Source organism: Myodes glareolus, chromosome 1 (assembly GCF_982192425.1).
Source record: "Myodes glareolus chromosome 1, mMyoGla1.1, whole genome shotgun sequence".
Lineage (NCBI taxonomy): Eukaryota > Metazoa > Chordata > Mammalia > Rodentia > Cricetidae > Myodes > Myodes glareolus.
Window position 1 is genome coordinate 80,973,968 of NC_142026.1, and position 17,729 is coordinate 80,991,696.

Genomic DNA, 17,729 nt, shown 5'->3' on the forward strand with positions numbered 1-17,729 from the left:
TCCTTTCTTAGTACCCAAGGCCAACCACCCTTTGTTATACTCTTAGGATACTAACATGCTGTGCCATCTATCTTTTCTTCAGATGTAAAAACCCTTGATCCTACATTGTACCCAGATGCACTCTTTTATTCTTTCTTCTTACAAGCAAAATCCCTTGGAAGTTTTATCTTCCTTCAGTTCTTCTCTTATCTTTCTTAAACTTATCTCAGATATGTTTTAATCCATACTTGCCATATTCCAAGTCTGCTCTTAGCAAGGTCCCCAGAACATCACACCAGTATATCACAAGGAATTCAGTCTCAGCAGCATGTAGCTAATCGGAGCAATGTTCCCTTTGTGGGGATGCAGCAGCACATTGATTATTCTACTATTGAGTACATTCTTACTATTTCCTTTTGTGTCTTTCATACATATGCTTAAAAAGAATTATTCCTTGTCCTGAAACTCCTTTAGTTTTCTTTCTACAATCATCTCCTCTATTATGACATCTCTTCGATATGATAGCTAGTCAAGTACATACTTCATCTCTGAACTCCCAGTCCATGGTATAGGTCTGTCTTTTTAGTATATCTTTGCCCAAAGCCAGACAAATTTTCACTCACTATTCAGTTAGATTCTTGTCAAACCTATTCTAGTATTTTCTCTATCTCAAAAAATAGTAACAATGCTTAGATTAAAAATTGGAGTTACTCTTTATTTGCTCCATCTGCAAAATTTGCCATCTTTACTTAAAATATACTTCACATGAGTCACTATCTTCATGGCTTCATCCACAGTGAGGTCTCAACTGGTTATTAGAATAGTGCCCTCCTTGCTTGCTTTGCTTCTACTCTGAACTTTGTTATGACTATTGTTAAGACTATTGTCTTAGTGAAACAGGAAGGGTGCCTCATTTAATGTGTCACTTTGTACCTCCCCTGTGGTTACGATCCATCAATGTTGCCATCAGGGGAAAAAAACCACAGACTACCCAGGACATGACTATGACTCTCTGCTCCTCTCTGGAATTCCTATCAGTTTCTTGCCTCACCTTTGAGAAGTGATTTCTTTTTTCTTTTTCTTTTTTTTTTCTCTTCATTAAACGCTTTATTCATGGTTTGACTTCCAGTTCATTATAGTTTATATTTTTTTTCTACTTAGAACTATTTTCCTCCAACTATACCCTTTTATCACTTTTCAGGTCACCACTGTAATGCCAACTAAGCACGAAGACGATACCTATGTCCTGTGTCTCACACAATAGCATACTCACCACTGTTGCCTTCCCACCATGCCCTGCTTTGATTACTATTTTTTATTTTTCTCTGCAATACTCCTTCTTATCTGACATCTTACTTCTTTTTCTTGTCTATTTTGCTGTCTAGATCAAACTCTCATTAAGGGACAATTTCAAAAAAGTGTTCATTGCTATTTTTTTCAGAACCTTAGAACATTATTAACAGTATGTATTGGACTAATGTATTCAAGGGCATTGAGAAAATGAATAAAAATCTCATCCATTAAGAAAGTATTTGACTAGGCCTATGTAAGTCATTAATAGTTACATGTAATTTATGTTCAATTACAATAAACAAAGAAATAGACAGAGCAGGGAGGGAGGGAGAGTGAGGGATGGAGAGAGGGGAGGAGGTATTAAGGAATGTTAAGAATTAGGTGGGAATCAGAATAGCTAATCTCTAGTCTTGCAACTGTCATTAGCAAACTCTGATTCTAAACACACATTTTCATCTTAATTTCCTCATTTGTCAGGTGATGTTATTTGACTAGACTAGTACTGCTGTGAACTGCTAGAAAGTAGTATCATTTCTGCCACATTCGGAACAAGTCACTCTATTTCCTGTCAGCGTGGATTTTACTATATGTAGAATGATGGCACTGGATAAGATGGTTCAAAATACCACCTTTCATTTCTGCATCCAAGCTAACTTAGCCAGGTTGAAACAAAACAAAGAGAAAACACCAAAATAAATCAACAGTGAGCTCCTTGAGTAGTGAAAATGTGGTATGGAGTGGTCTTGTAGCCAACTTGGGGACTGGCTGACCTTTCCAAATATGGAAGATGCCCATAGGGCAGTTGAAGGAATAGAACTGAAGGAATAGCTGAAGGAATTTTTTTTTTATCATTTCTAGAATGGAAGTAAATCCTTACATGTTTAACTCATATAGTGTGGAATATTAGTTAAAGATGTTTTACATTCTTTTATGCTGTGGAATATTTATTTAATGATGCAAAAATATATTACATTATGTTACATTTGTTTAACTCTGTGAAGTTCTGTGATTTTGCCTTTCTGAAACATCTGATTGGTCCAATAAAGAGTTGAATGGCCAATAGATAGGCAAGAGAGAGAAATGGGCAAGGCTGGCATACAGATAGAATAAATCAAAAATAAGAGAGAACAGAGAGGAGTGAGAAAAGGAGAGAAGGATGTCGGGGTCAGCCTCCCAGCCATACCTCCAGACATGAAATAAGAAGGAAAGAAAAGATATACAGAAACAGAGAAAGGTAAAAGCTCAGAGGCCAAAGGAAGACAGCATAATTTAAGAAAAGCTGGCTAGAAATAAGTCAAACTAAGGCCAGGCATTCATAAGTAAGAATAAGTCCCCATGTATTTATTTGGGAGCTGGGTTGTGGACACCCACAGATTATAGAAAAACAATAATAAAGAAAACAACTACACTAATAGATTATTAAATAAATTATAAGAAATATTTGTGTAGCATTAGAAGGGTTTAGATGGGTTAAGTGAATGTTACACTATAATGTTTGTCAATCTCCATTTTTCTTTAGAATCTTGACAACATTTGTCTTTAAAGGAAATAAATTTGTCACATGCATAATTTTGGTTTGTTCCATTCCTCTCAGAATTCTTTCCCCCTTTTGCCTTGCCCTTGGTAGGGCTCCTTATATTGTCCTTTAACAGAGTGAGCTTTGTCCTGGAAAAGAAATCCATAACTAGATTCTAAGTTCACATGCTCACTGAAAGAGATTAGTCCATAAGCCTTCCATCTCCAAATACAATGTGGGACAGAGGACATCAGTGGGGAAGGTTGATCTCAGCACCTTCATGCCAGCCTGTCTGTCAAACACTTAAAACGAAATAAGACACCCTCCCTGCTCCATGGACTCAGAACCACCGGCAAGCAGCTGGATGCCTTTCACCTAGTGATGATTTCCCTTGGATCTTCTGGCAGGTGTCTTGGTCCCTCCCCGAAAGGGGGTGTGTGGATATTAAGATAACATGGAGAGTGTCTTTGGCTAGTAGACAAGTTGTCTTCATTACTCTCATCGGGCAATGAGACTGAATGGAGCATTTTTTCCCCTCCTGAGCCTGGCCCGAACTGTGCTGTGCTTGGAGGGCCTATTAGCCTGCAGGTCACAGCAGCTGGAGCCCAGGCGCCTGGAGCTGGTCACGCGTCTGTGCTGTCCGGTCCAGGATGCACAATGGAGTCATTGACTATTTATTTTCTTCATACAACAAGGCTGCTGTTGCCTTAATTACAGGAACCTTCTAGCCATCCCCGGGATCTTTAAACTACAAATGGACTCTCCATGCCACCAACTCATCTCTGCCTAACTTAAGCGGTAGTCTCCCAGAGGCAGCTAAACACAGTAGGTGTGTGTGTGTGTGTGTGTGTGTGTGTGTGTGTGTGTGTGTGTGTGCAGGCGCGCGTGCATGTGTGTGTTTAGTTTAGTCTCGCAGAGGCAGCTAAGCACAGTAAGTGTGTGGTGCCTGTGTGTGTGCATGTGCATGTGTGTTTGTGGGGGGGGGGGCGGGTGGTGGTGTAGAAACCTGGGATGGTGAACAATGTCGATAGTAAAGACTGAAGATTTTGGTAGGAATGAGTCAGATACTAGCTCAGTGTGTGAGGGGTGACAACACAGAGACAGGTCAGAAAAGGAGATTTTATTCAATTTGATTTTCAGGAGTTGCAATGACTTCAGGGCAAAAATCACAGTAAAGGGACAAATGCTCCTCCGCAGCCTGTTGGGCTACTCTTAGGTAAAACGTGAGCTTCTCTGCTTCCAGACCTTCAGAATTAGACTGGCATGCCACCGGGACTACAGCTGCCTCCAGCCTCCATAGCGTCTAGGAATTCCACCTGGCCTCCTTCCTAGTACAATCCCTTTGAAATTTGTCTCCTGGGCGGATGTACAGAGCCTGTTCAAGCTTGGCCGCTTTTAAACCTCCTCGAGAATAGTCGCTCACCAATGTACTCTGGAGGGAACTGCCAAGTCTCCACTCTAGTTAATATTGTAGGGCTGAGGATAAAGTAGCAATGGTATTGAATAGATGTTGACTTTTCTGACCCAGAGGAGCGCAAATCCGGGATTGTTTGCGGAAGCTAATCGCTCCCTCCCAGAAGCAGCAGGAGGCTGGTGTGCTCCTTGCCTCCTGCCCCTACCCCTGCCCCTGACTCCGGGAAGCAAGCTTAGGGAAGACCATAGTACTCAGGCAACCCCTCTCACTGCCCATTAAAAATCTCTCTCAATAGCTTGAATGTAAATACTTATATATGCACATTTCCCCAATTGTGGAGAAGAAAACCCTAGGTTCTGTGCCTGCTACGTCTCAAATTCCCTGAGCGTTCAGGGATCTATGGGGGAGAGGAGCAGCAGGTACTAAGGGGTTAGACCTGTGCAGAGATGGCCTGTCAGCTTCTTTATACTGGAAGTCCTCTTCTATGCTGACAGCGACCAGGTGTGACAGAAACTCATTTACCCTGCGATGGGAAAGAAGTAGGCGCATAGATCAAGATGATCCCCACAAACCTCAAAGGGAAATGCAGTAGTTGAACCAAACGGGTCACTTTGGAGACAATCAGCTGCTCTCCAGATGTTGGCAACAGAGAAGTCTTGTTGCCATGGTTTCGGGGCAGCATAAAAGAGGCCACCTAGAAGCAGACAGGTTAAAATTTCTTATAGCCGATGTAGCTTTTTAGAGACAAACAATTTCCTTGGCCCTTTTTTTTGCCTTACCCACTATCATTCTGAACTTCTTGGTCCCCGTGTTCCCCTATCCTTGGATGTGGATGTGCTGGTAGGGGACGAAATCAGTGCTGAGTGTTCTGGAAGCACTAGAAGGTCAACACCCGGAATTCTCCCACAAGAGGATTGAAATAAGGAGTGCACGGCGCTGTTCCCAGGTGGGCCTGGGAGCCCTGGAGCTAGTATCAGCTGCGGGAAAGAAATGCGGCTCCTTTAAAGCAGGAGGCGAGGAACCCCCGCCAGGAGGCGTGTCTGTCTCCAGCGCCACCGCTGCGGTTCCGCGGTCTCGGTCTCCTCCGCCGCCGTCACTCGCGCTCGCGCTGGCGGCTGCGTGGCTGAGGCTCTAAGCCCAGGACTTCCCGCTGGATCTCCTGCCGCCGCGGCTCCGAGGGGACCACCTCAGTCCCTCCCCACCTTCTTCACCCAGCTCCAGGTAAGCAATCCTTGGTCGTGGACCCTCCCTGGAGCTCATTCCCAAAGTGTTTGCTCTTGGTACGAAGGAGCCGGGGACCGCGAAGGATCGCTGACAGCCAGGAGAAAAGGAAGAAGCGCAGCGGCGCAGCACGGCTGAGTCTGTGCGCTCCAGGCACCTGCTGGATGCAGGTCTCTTGAAGGGCTTTGTCCCACTCGCTGCAGCCAGTCCCCGGTAGGATGCAAGTGGCTCATTTGACTGCAGGCGCGTTTGTATTCTCTACATAAAATATTTTAATGAGTGTATAAGCCAGGAAGTGGCCTCAACTACTGGGACTCACGCTCAAGGCGAAGAGAAGAACAAGCAAGAAGCTGTGTGTCTGTGTGTCATAGCAACTCCTCATCCCTCTTTCGTCCACCAATCCTTGGAATGCCCTGATCCATAGCTCTGGACTGAGAAAGTAGAGATTTTAACTGAGGACAGTATTAAAAGCTTCAGAAAAAAAGGAAGGAAGAAAGGAAGGAAAGAGAGAGAGAGAGAGAGAGAGAGAGAGAGAGAGAGAGAGAAAAGAAGAAAGAAAGAAAGGAAGAAAGAAAGAAAGAAAGAAAGAAAGAAAGAAAGAAAGAAAGAAAGAAAGAAAGAAAAAGAAAGGAAGAGAAAAAAAACCTCTCAGGGCATCCCGTAGGGGTTAGGACTGGCTGCACTACCAAGGCAGATCATAAATGTTCAGAACTTTTAACCAACCACATTCCCCCGTATTTTTATCTTCAGGTGGATAGGAAGGAGTGTGTGTGTGTGTGTGTGTGTGTGTGTGTGTGTGTGTGGTGTGTGGGGAGAGAGAGAGAGAGAGAGAGAGAGAGAGAGAGAGAGAGAGAGAGAGAGAGAGACTATCAAATAAGACTGGAGCTACTAAGATAATGATTTCGATTTAAAGGTTGGATTGAGAGGTTGCAGAGTGTTAAGAACTACCTTCTGGTAAGGAAAGGAACAGATTCCCTTTTTATCACTTCTTCATCTTCGTACTGTAAGTATTCTCTCATCGAAATTATCTGTGGTTTGATTCTTTTCATCTCACAAGATAGGAATAATTTATGTGAATAAGTCTGCAGTTTAGCTGGTAGAAGATGTGCAATTATATTTCAATTTGTAGTTGTTTTAGTTCCTTACTTTATAACTTTGTAGAACACATTCATGCAGCAATCAAATAAGCTAATCAAATCCCAGTGACCTTAGAAACTTACATGGTAAAGAAATTGAAATATGTAGGAGAAGGTAAGACAAAAATGGCTAAAGGCTAAGATGCCTATGTCTTTTCTTTTAAATTTAACTCTACTGAAGATTGTGCATGCTGAATTTTAAAGAAAAGATCTCTACAGACATAAATCAATTTGATTCATTCTCTTAATTAAGATATATTTTTCTGCATCTAAACAGTAATTAAAAGTATAAATATTATTAACCACGAACATAGTGGAATGTTAGTAGAAGAAGTGATAATGTGTTTAGAATCATAAAGAATGGCATAGTAGTATAGTTAGGGTGGATCGCATAGTATGCAACAGTGTGGTTCCCACAGATCTCTGCCTCAGACTTTTTTCTGTGGCCCCTTTAATGTTATGGTTGAGCAAGCTGCTTATTTTAGCTAAACCTCAACACAATAGGCCACTTGCATAGAATAATGCCTTAGGTGTTACTATAAGATAAGGTTTCTCAAATGTCCCATAACAACAGCACAGCAATGTGAGGTCAGGTGGAAGTCTCTCACTTGTGTGAGGAAATTAAAAACACTACACATATGATATGGAAGAACCTTAGAGACAGCTTTGAAATTCAGATTGTTCTAGAATAAACATTTGCTCTTTCTAGCCAACGGTATAGGAATTGTCTTTTAAAGGTTCTGCTATAAGGATTATTACTCGTTTGCTCATGCCCCAGCAGGTGGCAGCTAACTAGAATATGATTCATTTTCACCAGGAGACTAAGAAACTAAAATTGCTTCTCAAGTAATAGTGCCCAAGAATAAGAGGTCATTAGTGTCAGGTAATACAAAATGCAGTGAAAGATGAAGCTAACGCCTTCTGTCGTTCTCATTGTCGTTGTTGTGTTGCTGTAGGAACAAGGTTTGCACGAATGTGCTATACATTTTCTTCCTTTATTATTCACCATAGGCTTGGTAGTTTTTCCATAACAGCCTTCTTTGATATTTTAAGGCTTTCTTCTTGACATAGCTTCTCTCTGTGTGGGTATATATGTGTGTGCTTACAATTTTTCTTTTTTGCTTTGACCTTGGAACCCTCACAGCTTTAGAACCTAGCAATAAAGATTGCCATGTGGTTGAAATAACGGCACAGCAAATGGATCTATAGGATAAAGCACACAATTTTTACTACTTTTAAATATAAATGATCATTGGAAATCTAAATAAAATATTTTTTATTTTCTATTAAGAAATAAGCAAATACAGAACTGGCACAATTTTAAGGTAATTTAATGTGATCAACAAAATACTTAATAGCCATTAACACTAAGAACTGTAATTATAGTGTCAGTATTGAGGAGATTCTTGTAATAACTTCAAAATATTCATATAACAACCAAGGCATCTCCTACATCATCACATCATTTTGTTGTCTTTGAAAGGTAAATTATTGAGTTGTTGCTGTTGGTCTGAAGAGTGAAGCTTAGGAAAAAAGGATGGAATTAATCCATTTCACCCTCTAACAGATGGAAATCTGGAGGTGGGCAATTAAACGTGATAACTAGTTGTACATTTCAGAAATGTCTTAAGCCGCTGAATATTGACAGCATGTTTCAGAATCCAACATTCTTCCATGTTATTTCTTTTTTGTATGATGAAACAAGTTCTTTAGTCTTCATGAGGGACTTCACAGTGAATACATGGCTTTTTGTAGTAGTATGCCCTGGAAAGCAAACACTGTGTATCTCAGGCATGTTGAACAATCCATTACTCACATTAAAAAGTACACTCAACACAGTTCACAAAATTGATTTCTTGACAATATGTTCTTCAACGAGTCAAACTAGATGACTCTGTAATAGAAATATGCATATTTTCACTTCAAATGGCACATTATCCATTTATTTTACAATTTTGAATATCAGAGGAAATCCAAGCCCGAAGTGCTGTCCGAGGTTCTGAATAAAGGTTTGCCCCTAGTATTGAAGAAGTCCAGCTGGACAGGTGGAATTGCTGTTATGTTAAAGCTTATCAACTTAGTTGTTGGATGCAAATGAAATCAATGAACGATATGTATATATGTATAAATTGGATCTTTGGAGACCACTTAGTAGTAAAGAAAATTTACATTAGACTTTATTTAGCAGTTTATTTTGTGTGAGTTTCATAAACCCAAAGCTTTTCTTTTTCACTTTCCCACTAAACATCCACCAATGATAGCACATGAGCAGCTGAGAATGCTAGGTGTAAGTAGAATGATGACAAAGCCTATGACAAATACTGTTATGGTGAAAGAATTCATGAACAAAAATTGTGGTACAGCCTGTTTACTTTGGGTCCACGAAATGCTAGCTACATTGCAAAAATTGCAGAAATTTGATTAGTCACAACTGAACATGCTATTTTCAGGTAGCTGATATCAGTTATAATGGGAAATGAAAACAACCAAGAATATGTATTTTCACTGGCTGTTGTTATTATCTCTACGACAGTGAAGCCTAAAAATGAACAAATAGAATGAAATAAATGAGACAGCAAATACAAGACAGGACATGTTGGTTTTTAACGTATTTTATAAGTGATGTTTCAAACATGGACTGAAGGAGTCGCTAGATACCTTTGGTTTCAGCACTAGGCGTTCCTTTTAAAGTGCTCAAATAGTGGAATTGTTTGACGGGATTGCCTGCTAGATTGCCGAACTAGCTATTCATGATACTTATTTTTGACACTGCAGTTGTGCCTCCAGCTTTTTTAAAAAAATCAATGTCTCTTAGTGCATCTGAAAATGTAGATTTCTTTCAATCAGCATTTTATAATAGTATCTTAAGAAAATATAGATAGTAAAAGTCAGTATGATGGAATGAATATATTGTAGTGTCTTCTTACAGTGTAGAAACAACATAACCATAGTAATACAAGAACTTAATTAACACTCAAACCACTCCTTTAAAATGAGGTATTCTTCAGTATGATGAGATCTTATAACTTTTATAAAGTCGAACTTGTGCCCTATTTATTGATAATGAAGAGAGATTAATAGTAAAGCACAAATTCAACAATTTGCCCTTTGCACTTCTTAATAAGGTCAAAATTTCATCGATGGCATTGCTATTGCTTTCCTCATTAGCTCTTCCTATTGATTTAAATGGTAGTAGTGGATTTGGAGCTAACTGTACTACTTGTGAAGTGTATTGCGTATTTCTGCAAAATTTTCATATTAAAAGAAGTATACATTTCTATACTTTTACCTTGAATAAATTTCTACTTGTGATAGTCCAGAGGGAAAAATAAGTTTAAATAATTCCAACAGAAAGATAGCCGATGACAACACTTTTTTAAAGACAAAACTTTGATTCTATATTCCAGTTTTAAAAGAAAAAAATAACTTTAAAAAGATAAAATGTGGGTACAAAACCTCTGGAATCTGCTGCTACAGCTCAAAGCCCATTATCTTTGTATAAGATTATTTCAGGGATGATAAATGAGTTGGAAAAATGATTCTCCCATTTTTCTCCCTAAAGTCCACCTGAGAAAATATCTCTTTACTAATCAAGGAATATGTCACTCAGGTTTTTAAAAACAGATTCAACTCTCCAATTGCATCCCACCTATTATCCCATTTCATCTTTTCTACTCAGATTTAAAAATATAAGACTCCTTCAGCTTAACAGCAAGTTAGACTGACAGCACAGTTCCCTGTTTCAGAGCACATCCTTTTTAAAAACACAACTCCTAGACAAAGTGACTTTGACTTAGTCAATTATTAAAATTCATCAGCTGATTGTAAGAAGCGTGTTTGCATACGCCAGGCACTTTCTGCAGGGTCTTACTGAAAATCAAAGCAATTTTCATCGCATCACGTAAATAAATCTTCCTTTTTGGCTACTCAAGGCGAGCTATCAGAACGGTTGCATAATATATATTGGGAAGCTCAGTGGCAGGAAGCAGCTATCTCAATTTTTCTCACTTTATCTTGGCTTAACGTCAGAAGCTGTGCAGCAGTGCAGTGGAATAAGGGCCTGGCGAAACCCTTGCCAGCAAAGCGCCCTTTGTGTTGGGACTGTGGCTGGCTTTCGACACCTAGTCGTTGCCAGGCTGGACTTCCTATTGATTTTCCTTTTCTTGTGCTCTCCCAGGCTCGCGTGGCTGGACATTGTGCTTACTGGATTTCTTCCGGATGCTCCCCGACTAACATGGATGTCCCACCATCCCTTGCAGTGGAAGCTTGCTCCTTGGTGCAGTGAGTGAAGAACATGCAGCGACTGCTAATGGGTTCGGGAAGCGGAGACTCCTTCCTCTTTCTGTGACCATGCCGTGATTGTGTCTGCGGTTACTACTCCACGAATCCGTCTTCTTGTCCAAGCCCGGAGCCTAACGCTAGATCGGGGAAGTGGGTGCCGCGCGCGCAGGCACGGAAACATCATGAAGATTATTTCCCCGTTTCTAAGTAATCTAGTCTTCAGTCGCTCCATTAAAGTCCTGCTCTGCTTACTGTGGATCGGATATTCGCAAGGAACCACACATGTGTTAAGATTCGGTAAGATTCCCGGTATCTCACCACTGCCTGTGTGGGCTCCGAGGCGCCGGATGTAAACAGGCAGTCGCTCTGCTTGGCGTGGGCTTGCTGCTTCCAGACCTGCTCCCTCCCTGATTTCAGAGACCGCCCCCTGCTTTCATTTATCCTCTTTTTTTATCTTCATTTTATTTTGGGCCCCCGAGAGGTTGAAGGAGGTGCTAGTTCGTGGTACTATTTATTGGCCGACAGATCGCTTAACCGTAGCCTGCCATAGGGACAGCGGTGATGGGGCACGTCAGCCTAGGATGCTTTGGTCTCCCTGGGAACCCTCCAGCTATCTGGGTGGCACGGTCTGAGTCAAAGTGAGCGCTAGGGCTGGCAAACCAGTAGCATGTGCTACTGATGAGTTAATGTCTGGTAACTCTTCCATGAGTTGCATCTGTCTGCTTCTGCCCAGACCTGCCTAGGTTCTCACTTGCAAACCCAGGGCACCGTCCTTCTGATTTCTTCTGTAAACAAATCTTACTGGTCAATTTAATCTTTTTCTTTCGTTGGTGGTCTTTTTCATATGCAGAGCTTTAAGAAATAGTGCTATATAATTTAAGGCTTTATTTCATAGTGGGAAGATGCACTTAGTGCAGCGCAATAGTGACTCATGGCAAGCTTCTTGTTTGTTTTGTTTTTTAACTTGCTGAGTTCTTTCACAGCTCTCTCTCCCTGTTCTCCCCTCATACAGAATTCCAACCTAATAAATAAGGAATACTAGTAACTGGAGGCGAGGGCGCCAGGGAGGAGGGGTGTTGAGCATGGGGTTCTAAGTGCATCTTTGTTTCACTCTGGCATGTATAAAAGATCCTATATAGTTACATTTGAGAAGGATTTATAGTTTTACCCAAAACCTAGGCTTCTTTCTCTCTTGAAAGAAAATCTAAAAGTGAGCTTCCAGTACAGTCACTAGTCAGGAGGTCTCCTTGAAGGAAATGAAATGTGGGAAAGGCTCAGCTGCTCTGGATGACCAGTGGGATATTTTCAGTGAGTTGGGAACTCATCAAGGAAAGTTCCCTAAAAAAGGGCATTCCAAAAGAGGAGAAAGTCAGCAGCAGGGCTTGAGTGCTCACTCTAGGTGCCTTCTCTGTCAGCTCTAAGAGGATCTAAACCAGAGAGGGTAGGGCATAAATCAGAGTATGCGTCTTTGAAATAAAAGTAGACACATTAAGTTTTCTGTCTGATATATAGCAGAGGTTCCCTGTACCTTCTGTAACACGAGTATCATCTATTTTTCCAAAGTGATCGTTCTCTTATGCTAAAATTCACTGTCTTCCCCAAGTGGAAATAAAGTAGAAATACTTTTACATATATTTGAAAATATAGCCTCCTCCCCATGTGTCATCTAGAGTCAAGAAGACTAGTAATAACGTGAGACAATAGAGTATATCTAGGTCTGGCTTGAGTATTTTCCTGCTTTCTTCAGTCTTTAGATGGTACTTACGCATGTTGCTCTTAGCAACAAGCATCCACAGGAATGCTTGCTTCTTTAAACAGGATTAAAGAAGTCCCTATATTCCCAGGAACCGTGTGTGAAGATATGTATGTTATGTGTGTCACAGCAATTTGGCCATTAGCATGGGACATACTATACATGGAAGTCCCACCCCCAAATATTTTTTAATCCAAAGTACTTAAACAATCATGTATGTCTTTTCATGTGTGTTCATGAATGAGTATGCATTGTTAAGGATGTACGTGATTGGGGGAAGGATGAACTGGGGCCTGGAAATTGCTACTAATACTCTTTAAGATGAAGTAATTATTGCTGTTCTAGTCCTATACCACAATATTTGCTGAATCATTAGATTGTTAGATTTGCTGATCATTTCATATCTTCATATTAAAAATCTTGGTGTCTGTGGCAGTGTAACAGCTTTCTAAAAGAGCACACACACAAGAGCCTAGATTCTTGGGAAAACTGTAAACCCTTCTAAAATGAAACACACATACACACACACACACACATACACACACACACACACACGGTTTTCCCAGACAAACTCTAAAAATGTCCTTAAAAAACAGGGCACTAGGTGAAGACCTCCAAATCAGTCCTGTCACACCTGAGACCAACATTCTATTTTCTAGACGATTTCTGTTTCTACATTGGCATCAAATGTCTTCCACCTGGAGATCCATGGTCTCCAAATCTGACTTGATTCACCAGGAAGGATTGTGTACAGTTGTAATCATTGGAACATTTCCCTGTTGAGACTATTTTGATGCAGTGGTGGGAGTTTTATTTTCTTACAGTGTAAAAAAGTACTAAGTGGATTGGTGTTTAGTTACGCTCTTATATGTGCCTGTTGAAAATGTTTATTTTAAACTTTGACTCTGAAGTTCAGCCATCGCTGGCCTCCTGCCCTAGGAGGAAAGGGCTGGGATTGTTATTGGGCAGCTGCGCTTGAGCAGTGGCAGACAGCTAGGTATGGGTGAAAGCCACAGCCTTGTCTCAGACCTCTCCCGGAGTCAGCTTAGTGTGAGGCTACAGCCTGTCCGGGAGAAAGGCTTGGGGCTGCCGGCTTCTGGCGCTTCTCCTTGGCGCTATGGCAACCGGGAAGCTGACTTGAGGCCACCCTAGCTTCTCTTTTCTACAACTGATGATGAAAATTCACCTTTATAATCTCTGTGCCCTTCTTCTCCATGTTCCCAAAAGACTTGACCCCTTCCTCTTCTTAACACCTCCTGGAAAGGCAGACTTCCACACCGCTCAGTCTGTCTTGATCCTGGAGTACTTTCTTTTCCCTGCCTTCTCTAAGCCAACCTCACTCTCAGTCTTTCTCTCCCCGCCCCCAAACCATGGAGCTGCAATGACGTGGGAGGGGTTCGGGGTGGGGTTGCTCTGTTGCTATCCTTGATTTGGCCACAGCGATAGAGGACCAAAGAAAACTTTGCAGCTGCACCCAGGAGCAGCCCTTTCCTTATGCAAGGCCGGACTTTGGGCACAGTGTACTGTGTTAGTAGCTGCTAGGTAAACTACTCTGCAGCATTGACCCCTGGGTTCTTTCCCAAAGCTGTAAGGCCATATGAGGTAGTGAGGGAGGGCACCCAAATGTTGCCTAGGTGTTACCTAAAGGCCAGTGGGGCTGAGAGACCTGGACATAGGGGTCTTTTATTTTGGATCCTGGCGGTTTCATTACCTTGGAACCTGAGACATAACTGGGTTTCTTCAGAAGGTGCCCCTCCCGGGGGGCGGGGGGACGGGGGAGGGAGTGTTTTCCAGGGGTATGAAAGTCAGGCCCTCAGTCCTGGTCAGGTCGGATATCTGCAGCATGCTGAATTGGGCGCAAAGCCCACCACTGCCCCCAGGCATTTCACCAGACCTTGCACCAGAGGCCACACTCCTCTGCCCAGCCATATGGAAATGAGATACCATTGTTCTTATGCAGCTGCTTCTAAGAATGGGCCAACAGGAGACCCAAGTGGGTGTGTTTCTCTGAGTGAGTTTCTGAAGCCACAGTTCTACCTAAGACATTTCTTCTACTAAAGCGGACCCCTCTCTTCGGGCTGCTTCTCTTCTGCTCTGTTCCCAGTCCCCAAAGACGCAGCTGTGAACAGACTTCATTGCTGCCCTGGTTAATCTCTCTGGATTTTGGCTTGTTTGTTCATCCTCTTTATTGTCACCACACCCCAGACTGCTACTCTTTCCGAACTTGAGGTTCGATTATTCAGAGTCTTAACAGACATTGCTATTTAGGACACGGGGAGCAAACACATTAACCAAAACCTTGAAACTGAGTAGTTTCTCCAAAATAGCCTTTTCCAATAAGGTGAGCAAATAAATGGTCTGCCACTCCTTACTATGTGACATTTCTGCTTTTTTTTTTAATTTTTATTTTTAAAGCCAGTCCGCGGATTGTTTTTGTTCAAAATATTTCCGAGTTTTTGTCTTCCTCCCAAGATTTGCTGTGATTTTTCTTGGCACTACACTTCAGCCAGCTGTTATCCACTGGTACAGTTTTGCATACCTGATGCACAAGCCCTAGGTGAAGGCACAGCCAGGAGCAGTCCACTAGTACAAACAAACAAACAAAAAATCACTTCGGGAGGAAAGAAACCAGTTCTTGTGGAATTTGTCCTGTACTCCCAGAGACAAGACTTCCTGGCAGATAGACTACAACATGTAGGAACTGAAGGCAGTTGACTGAGAGCTGCGAAGCTGCCACTCTCCACGTGTTCTTTGAAAGAGATTTTTCTTCCTTTGGGAGGTAAAGTGGGAGGGAAGGAGGAGTGGCCTTATGTCTAGGAGTTTGGAAACTGATTCTTGAGAGAGGAGAGGGGAGTGATAGCAGCCAGTATCTCTGAAAAAGATAAAACTTGGTCACCGGAGCTCTGGATGGCAGCTGAGAAAAATCTACTAGAATCACCAAATGAGGGTGCGTTTTTATAAAGATTCCCCTTTCTGAAAACTTCTAGCTTAGTTTTAAAGCGTCCAAGAATAACTTGATGTGATCCATCAAGGGAGGCACAATCGTTTCAGAAGTCGACTTTGAGAAATGGTCTTTGTGTGCTCCAGAACCCGCTCTCCACCCAGTCACGCGGAACTCAGCCGTGTTTTCTCTGCCTTTGTAAGGTTGTCCTTCAGAAATGAACAAGGCTTTATATATCGATGGACCGTTTTTCAGAGAAGTTTGGCTTCTGGTTCAATTTAAGTGATCAGTAAAGCATGTTTATTCCCAGATTCTATACTGACACTGTTTCAACATTTATTCTGCAAAGAAATAGATTTATACATAAATAAATAAATTTAAACTGCTTTCACGAAGGGGAAAAATAGTATAGATCAGTGGCTATCAACTTTCCTAATGCTTTGACCCTGTAATACCGTTCCTCATGTTGTGATAACCCCAAGTACAAAAGTATTTCTGTTTCTACTTCATAACTGTTATTTTGCTATTGTTATGAAATAATATTTTGGAGATAAAGGTTTGCAGAAGGGGCCATGACCCACAGGTTTAGAACCACTACTCTAGCAATATTGATTATCAGAAAATTTCAAATCTATTCCCAGATTATAACGTGTCATCTATGATAAAATGACATAATCTCTTACGGTGTTTAGTTATCATAATTTCTGATAAATAAAATGATTTTCTTGTTTATGTTACAAATTTAACATTTACATGGATGAGTGAATTCGTGTGTTTAGGATCTTACTCTGCTACTACTGTAGCCTCAACTCTACATATTTCTTGAAAATTTTAATGCCGATTTTTAAAATAGAGTCAAATATAGTCTACTGACTTTCTCATGTGTAGACTTAAATTGTTATCTGCTGCACGCATAGTGCTTGAGGTGTGCAGATCCTTTTCCTATTGTGGTCCCATGTGTTGGGATGCAGGCTTTACTTTTATTCCTTTATTTTTGTGAGTAATGAAGATTTATCTTCTAGGGGCTTCTAGTAGTTCACTTATCACAGTATTAAAAGTGCTCTGAATGGATCTTAAATTCTAACTCTTGGCATGAAATGGAAGGCCAAAAGCCCCCCAGAAAGGCAGGAAGTAGGTGCGCATCATCATTCTTGATGAGTCTAGATTAAACACTGGAGAGGTAGACTTCTATCTGATAACGTCATATGGCTTCCTGTTTTTCTTTGCTGCTTCTGCTGACAATTGTGTAAGGTAATTAAATTGGCTGATTGAAGTCACAGTGGTCATGGGGCGATAAAGACCATTTGGATTTAATGGAATTTAAAACAACAGAGCACTGAACACAACTCTTACCGAACAAGAATTTTAATGGCCCATTCAGGGTGCTGACTAAATAGAAAGCCCTTAACAAGTTTAATTGAAAGGGCAAGGCAGATTAGCACTATATAGTCTTTATGGTTGAAGATTGGGGAATTAAAATTATCCCTTTAAAAGACTCATTAATGCATTATCAAGATCTAATGTAGGTTAAATAAGTCTTCTTTAGACCTTCTTCATGTACTGTGAACCTAGGTTTAGGACCAAGTTTCAATAAAGAAATATTTTTAAGATGACTTAATAACTGGAATTACAGGTCTCTTTCATCTCAAAAGCAAGAAAATTTTAGGGTTTTTTTTTTGATTATATAAAACATGTAAAGGGCAAGTTTTCAGGATGAATCTTTTATTTGTTGTAGTGTAAAACAAAACAAAGCAAGCAAACAAGCTTGATTTCTCTTTGCAAGTTTTGAAGTGATCACTTTTTCTTCTTAGAAACAAAGCTTGTTTGTCATAGGGAAGCTAGAGATGACAAAGAAAGCTTTGCCTTCTGCAGTTTCATGACAGTGACAGTAACAGATATTGGTTCTACTTGTTTTGTCTTTGAAATACTAACCTTTGTCTTAAGGAAGCATTTGCAATCTGTTTAACACTTCAGTCACTAAAGTTTAGTGCCTCCATATTCTCCTGCCAAAGGAACAATTTCTTGCTTTGCATTGGAAAATTTTAGGTGTGGTGGTCAGTCCCAAGATAAAATCAAGATTCTGCCATTTGGCCTCTTGTGGGCTTATTTATTCCCCTTGATTCATGTTACCTAAAAATGTCTCCTTGTTATCAATTCTTTTGATATTTCCAGAAAATATTCCACATGTAAGGATC

At 41.0% G+C, this 17,729-nt stretch overlaps 1 protein-coding gene across 4 annotated transcripts in view; it reads left to right on the forward strand.

Annotated features, from left to right (window-relative positions):
- Positions 1 to 5,298: 5,298 nt before the first annotated feature.
- Positions 5,299 to 17,729, forward strand: part of Grik2 (glutamate ionotropic receptor kainate type subunit 2) — a 625,308-nt gene continuing 612,877 nt past the window's right edge. For 3 of the 4 annotated variants that reach the window (XM_048449039.3, XM_048449041.3, XM_048449040.3), the window contains exons 1-2: positions 5,299 to 5,423; positions 10,737 to 11,137. In XM_048449039.3, coding sequence (XP_048304996.2) covers positions 11,023 to 11,137 — 115 coding nt within the window. In that variant the 5' untranslated portion in view covers positions 5,299 to 5,423; positions 10,737 to 11,022. Of the gene's footprint in view, positions 5,424 to 6,286; positions 6,427 to 10,736; positions 11,138 to 17,729 lie in introns of those variants that run through there. The other variant, XM_087910525.1, reaches the window with a different exon arrangement.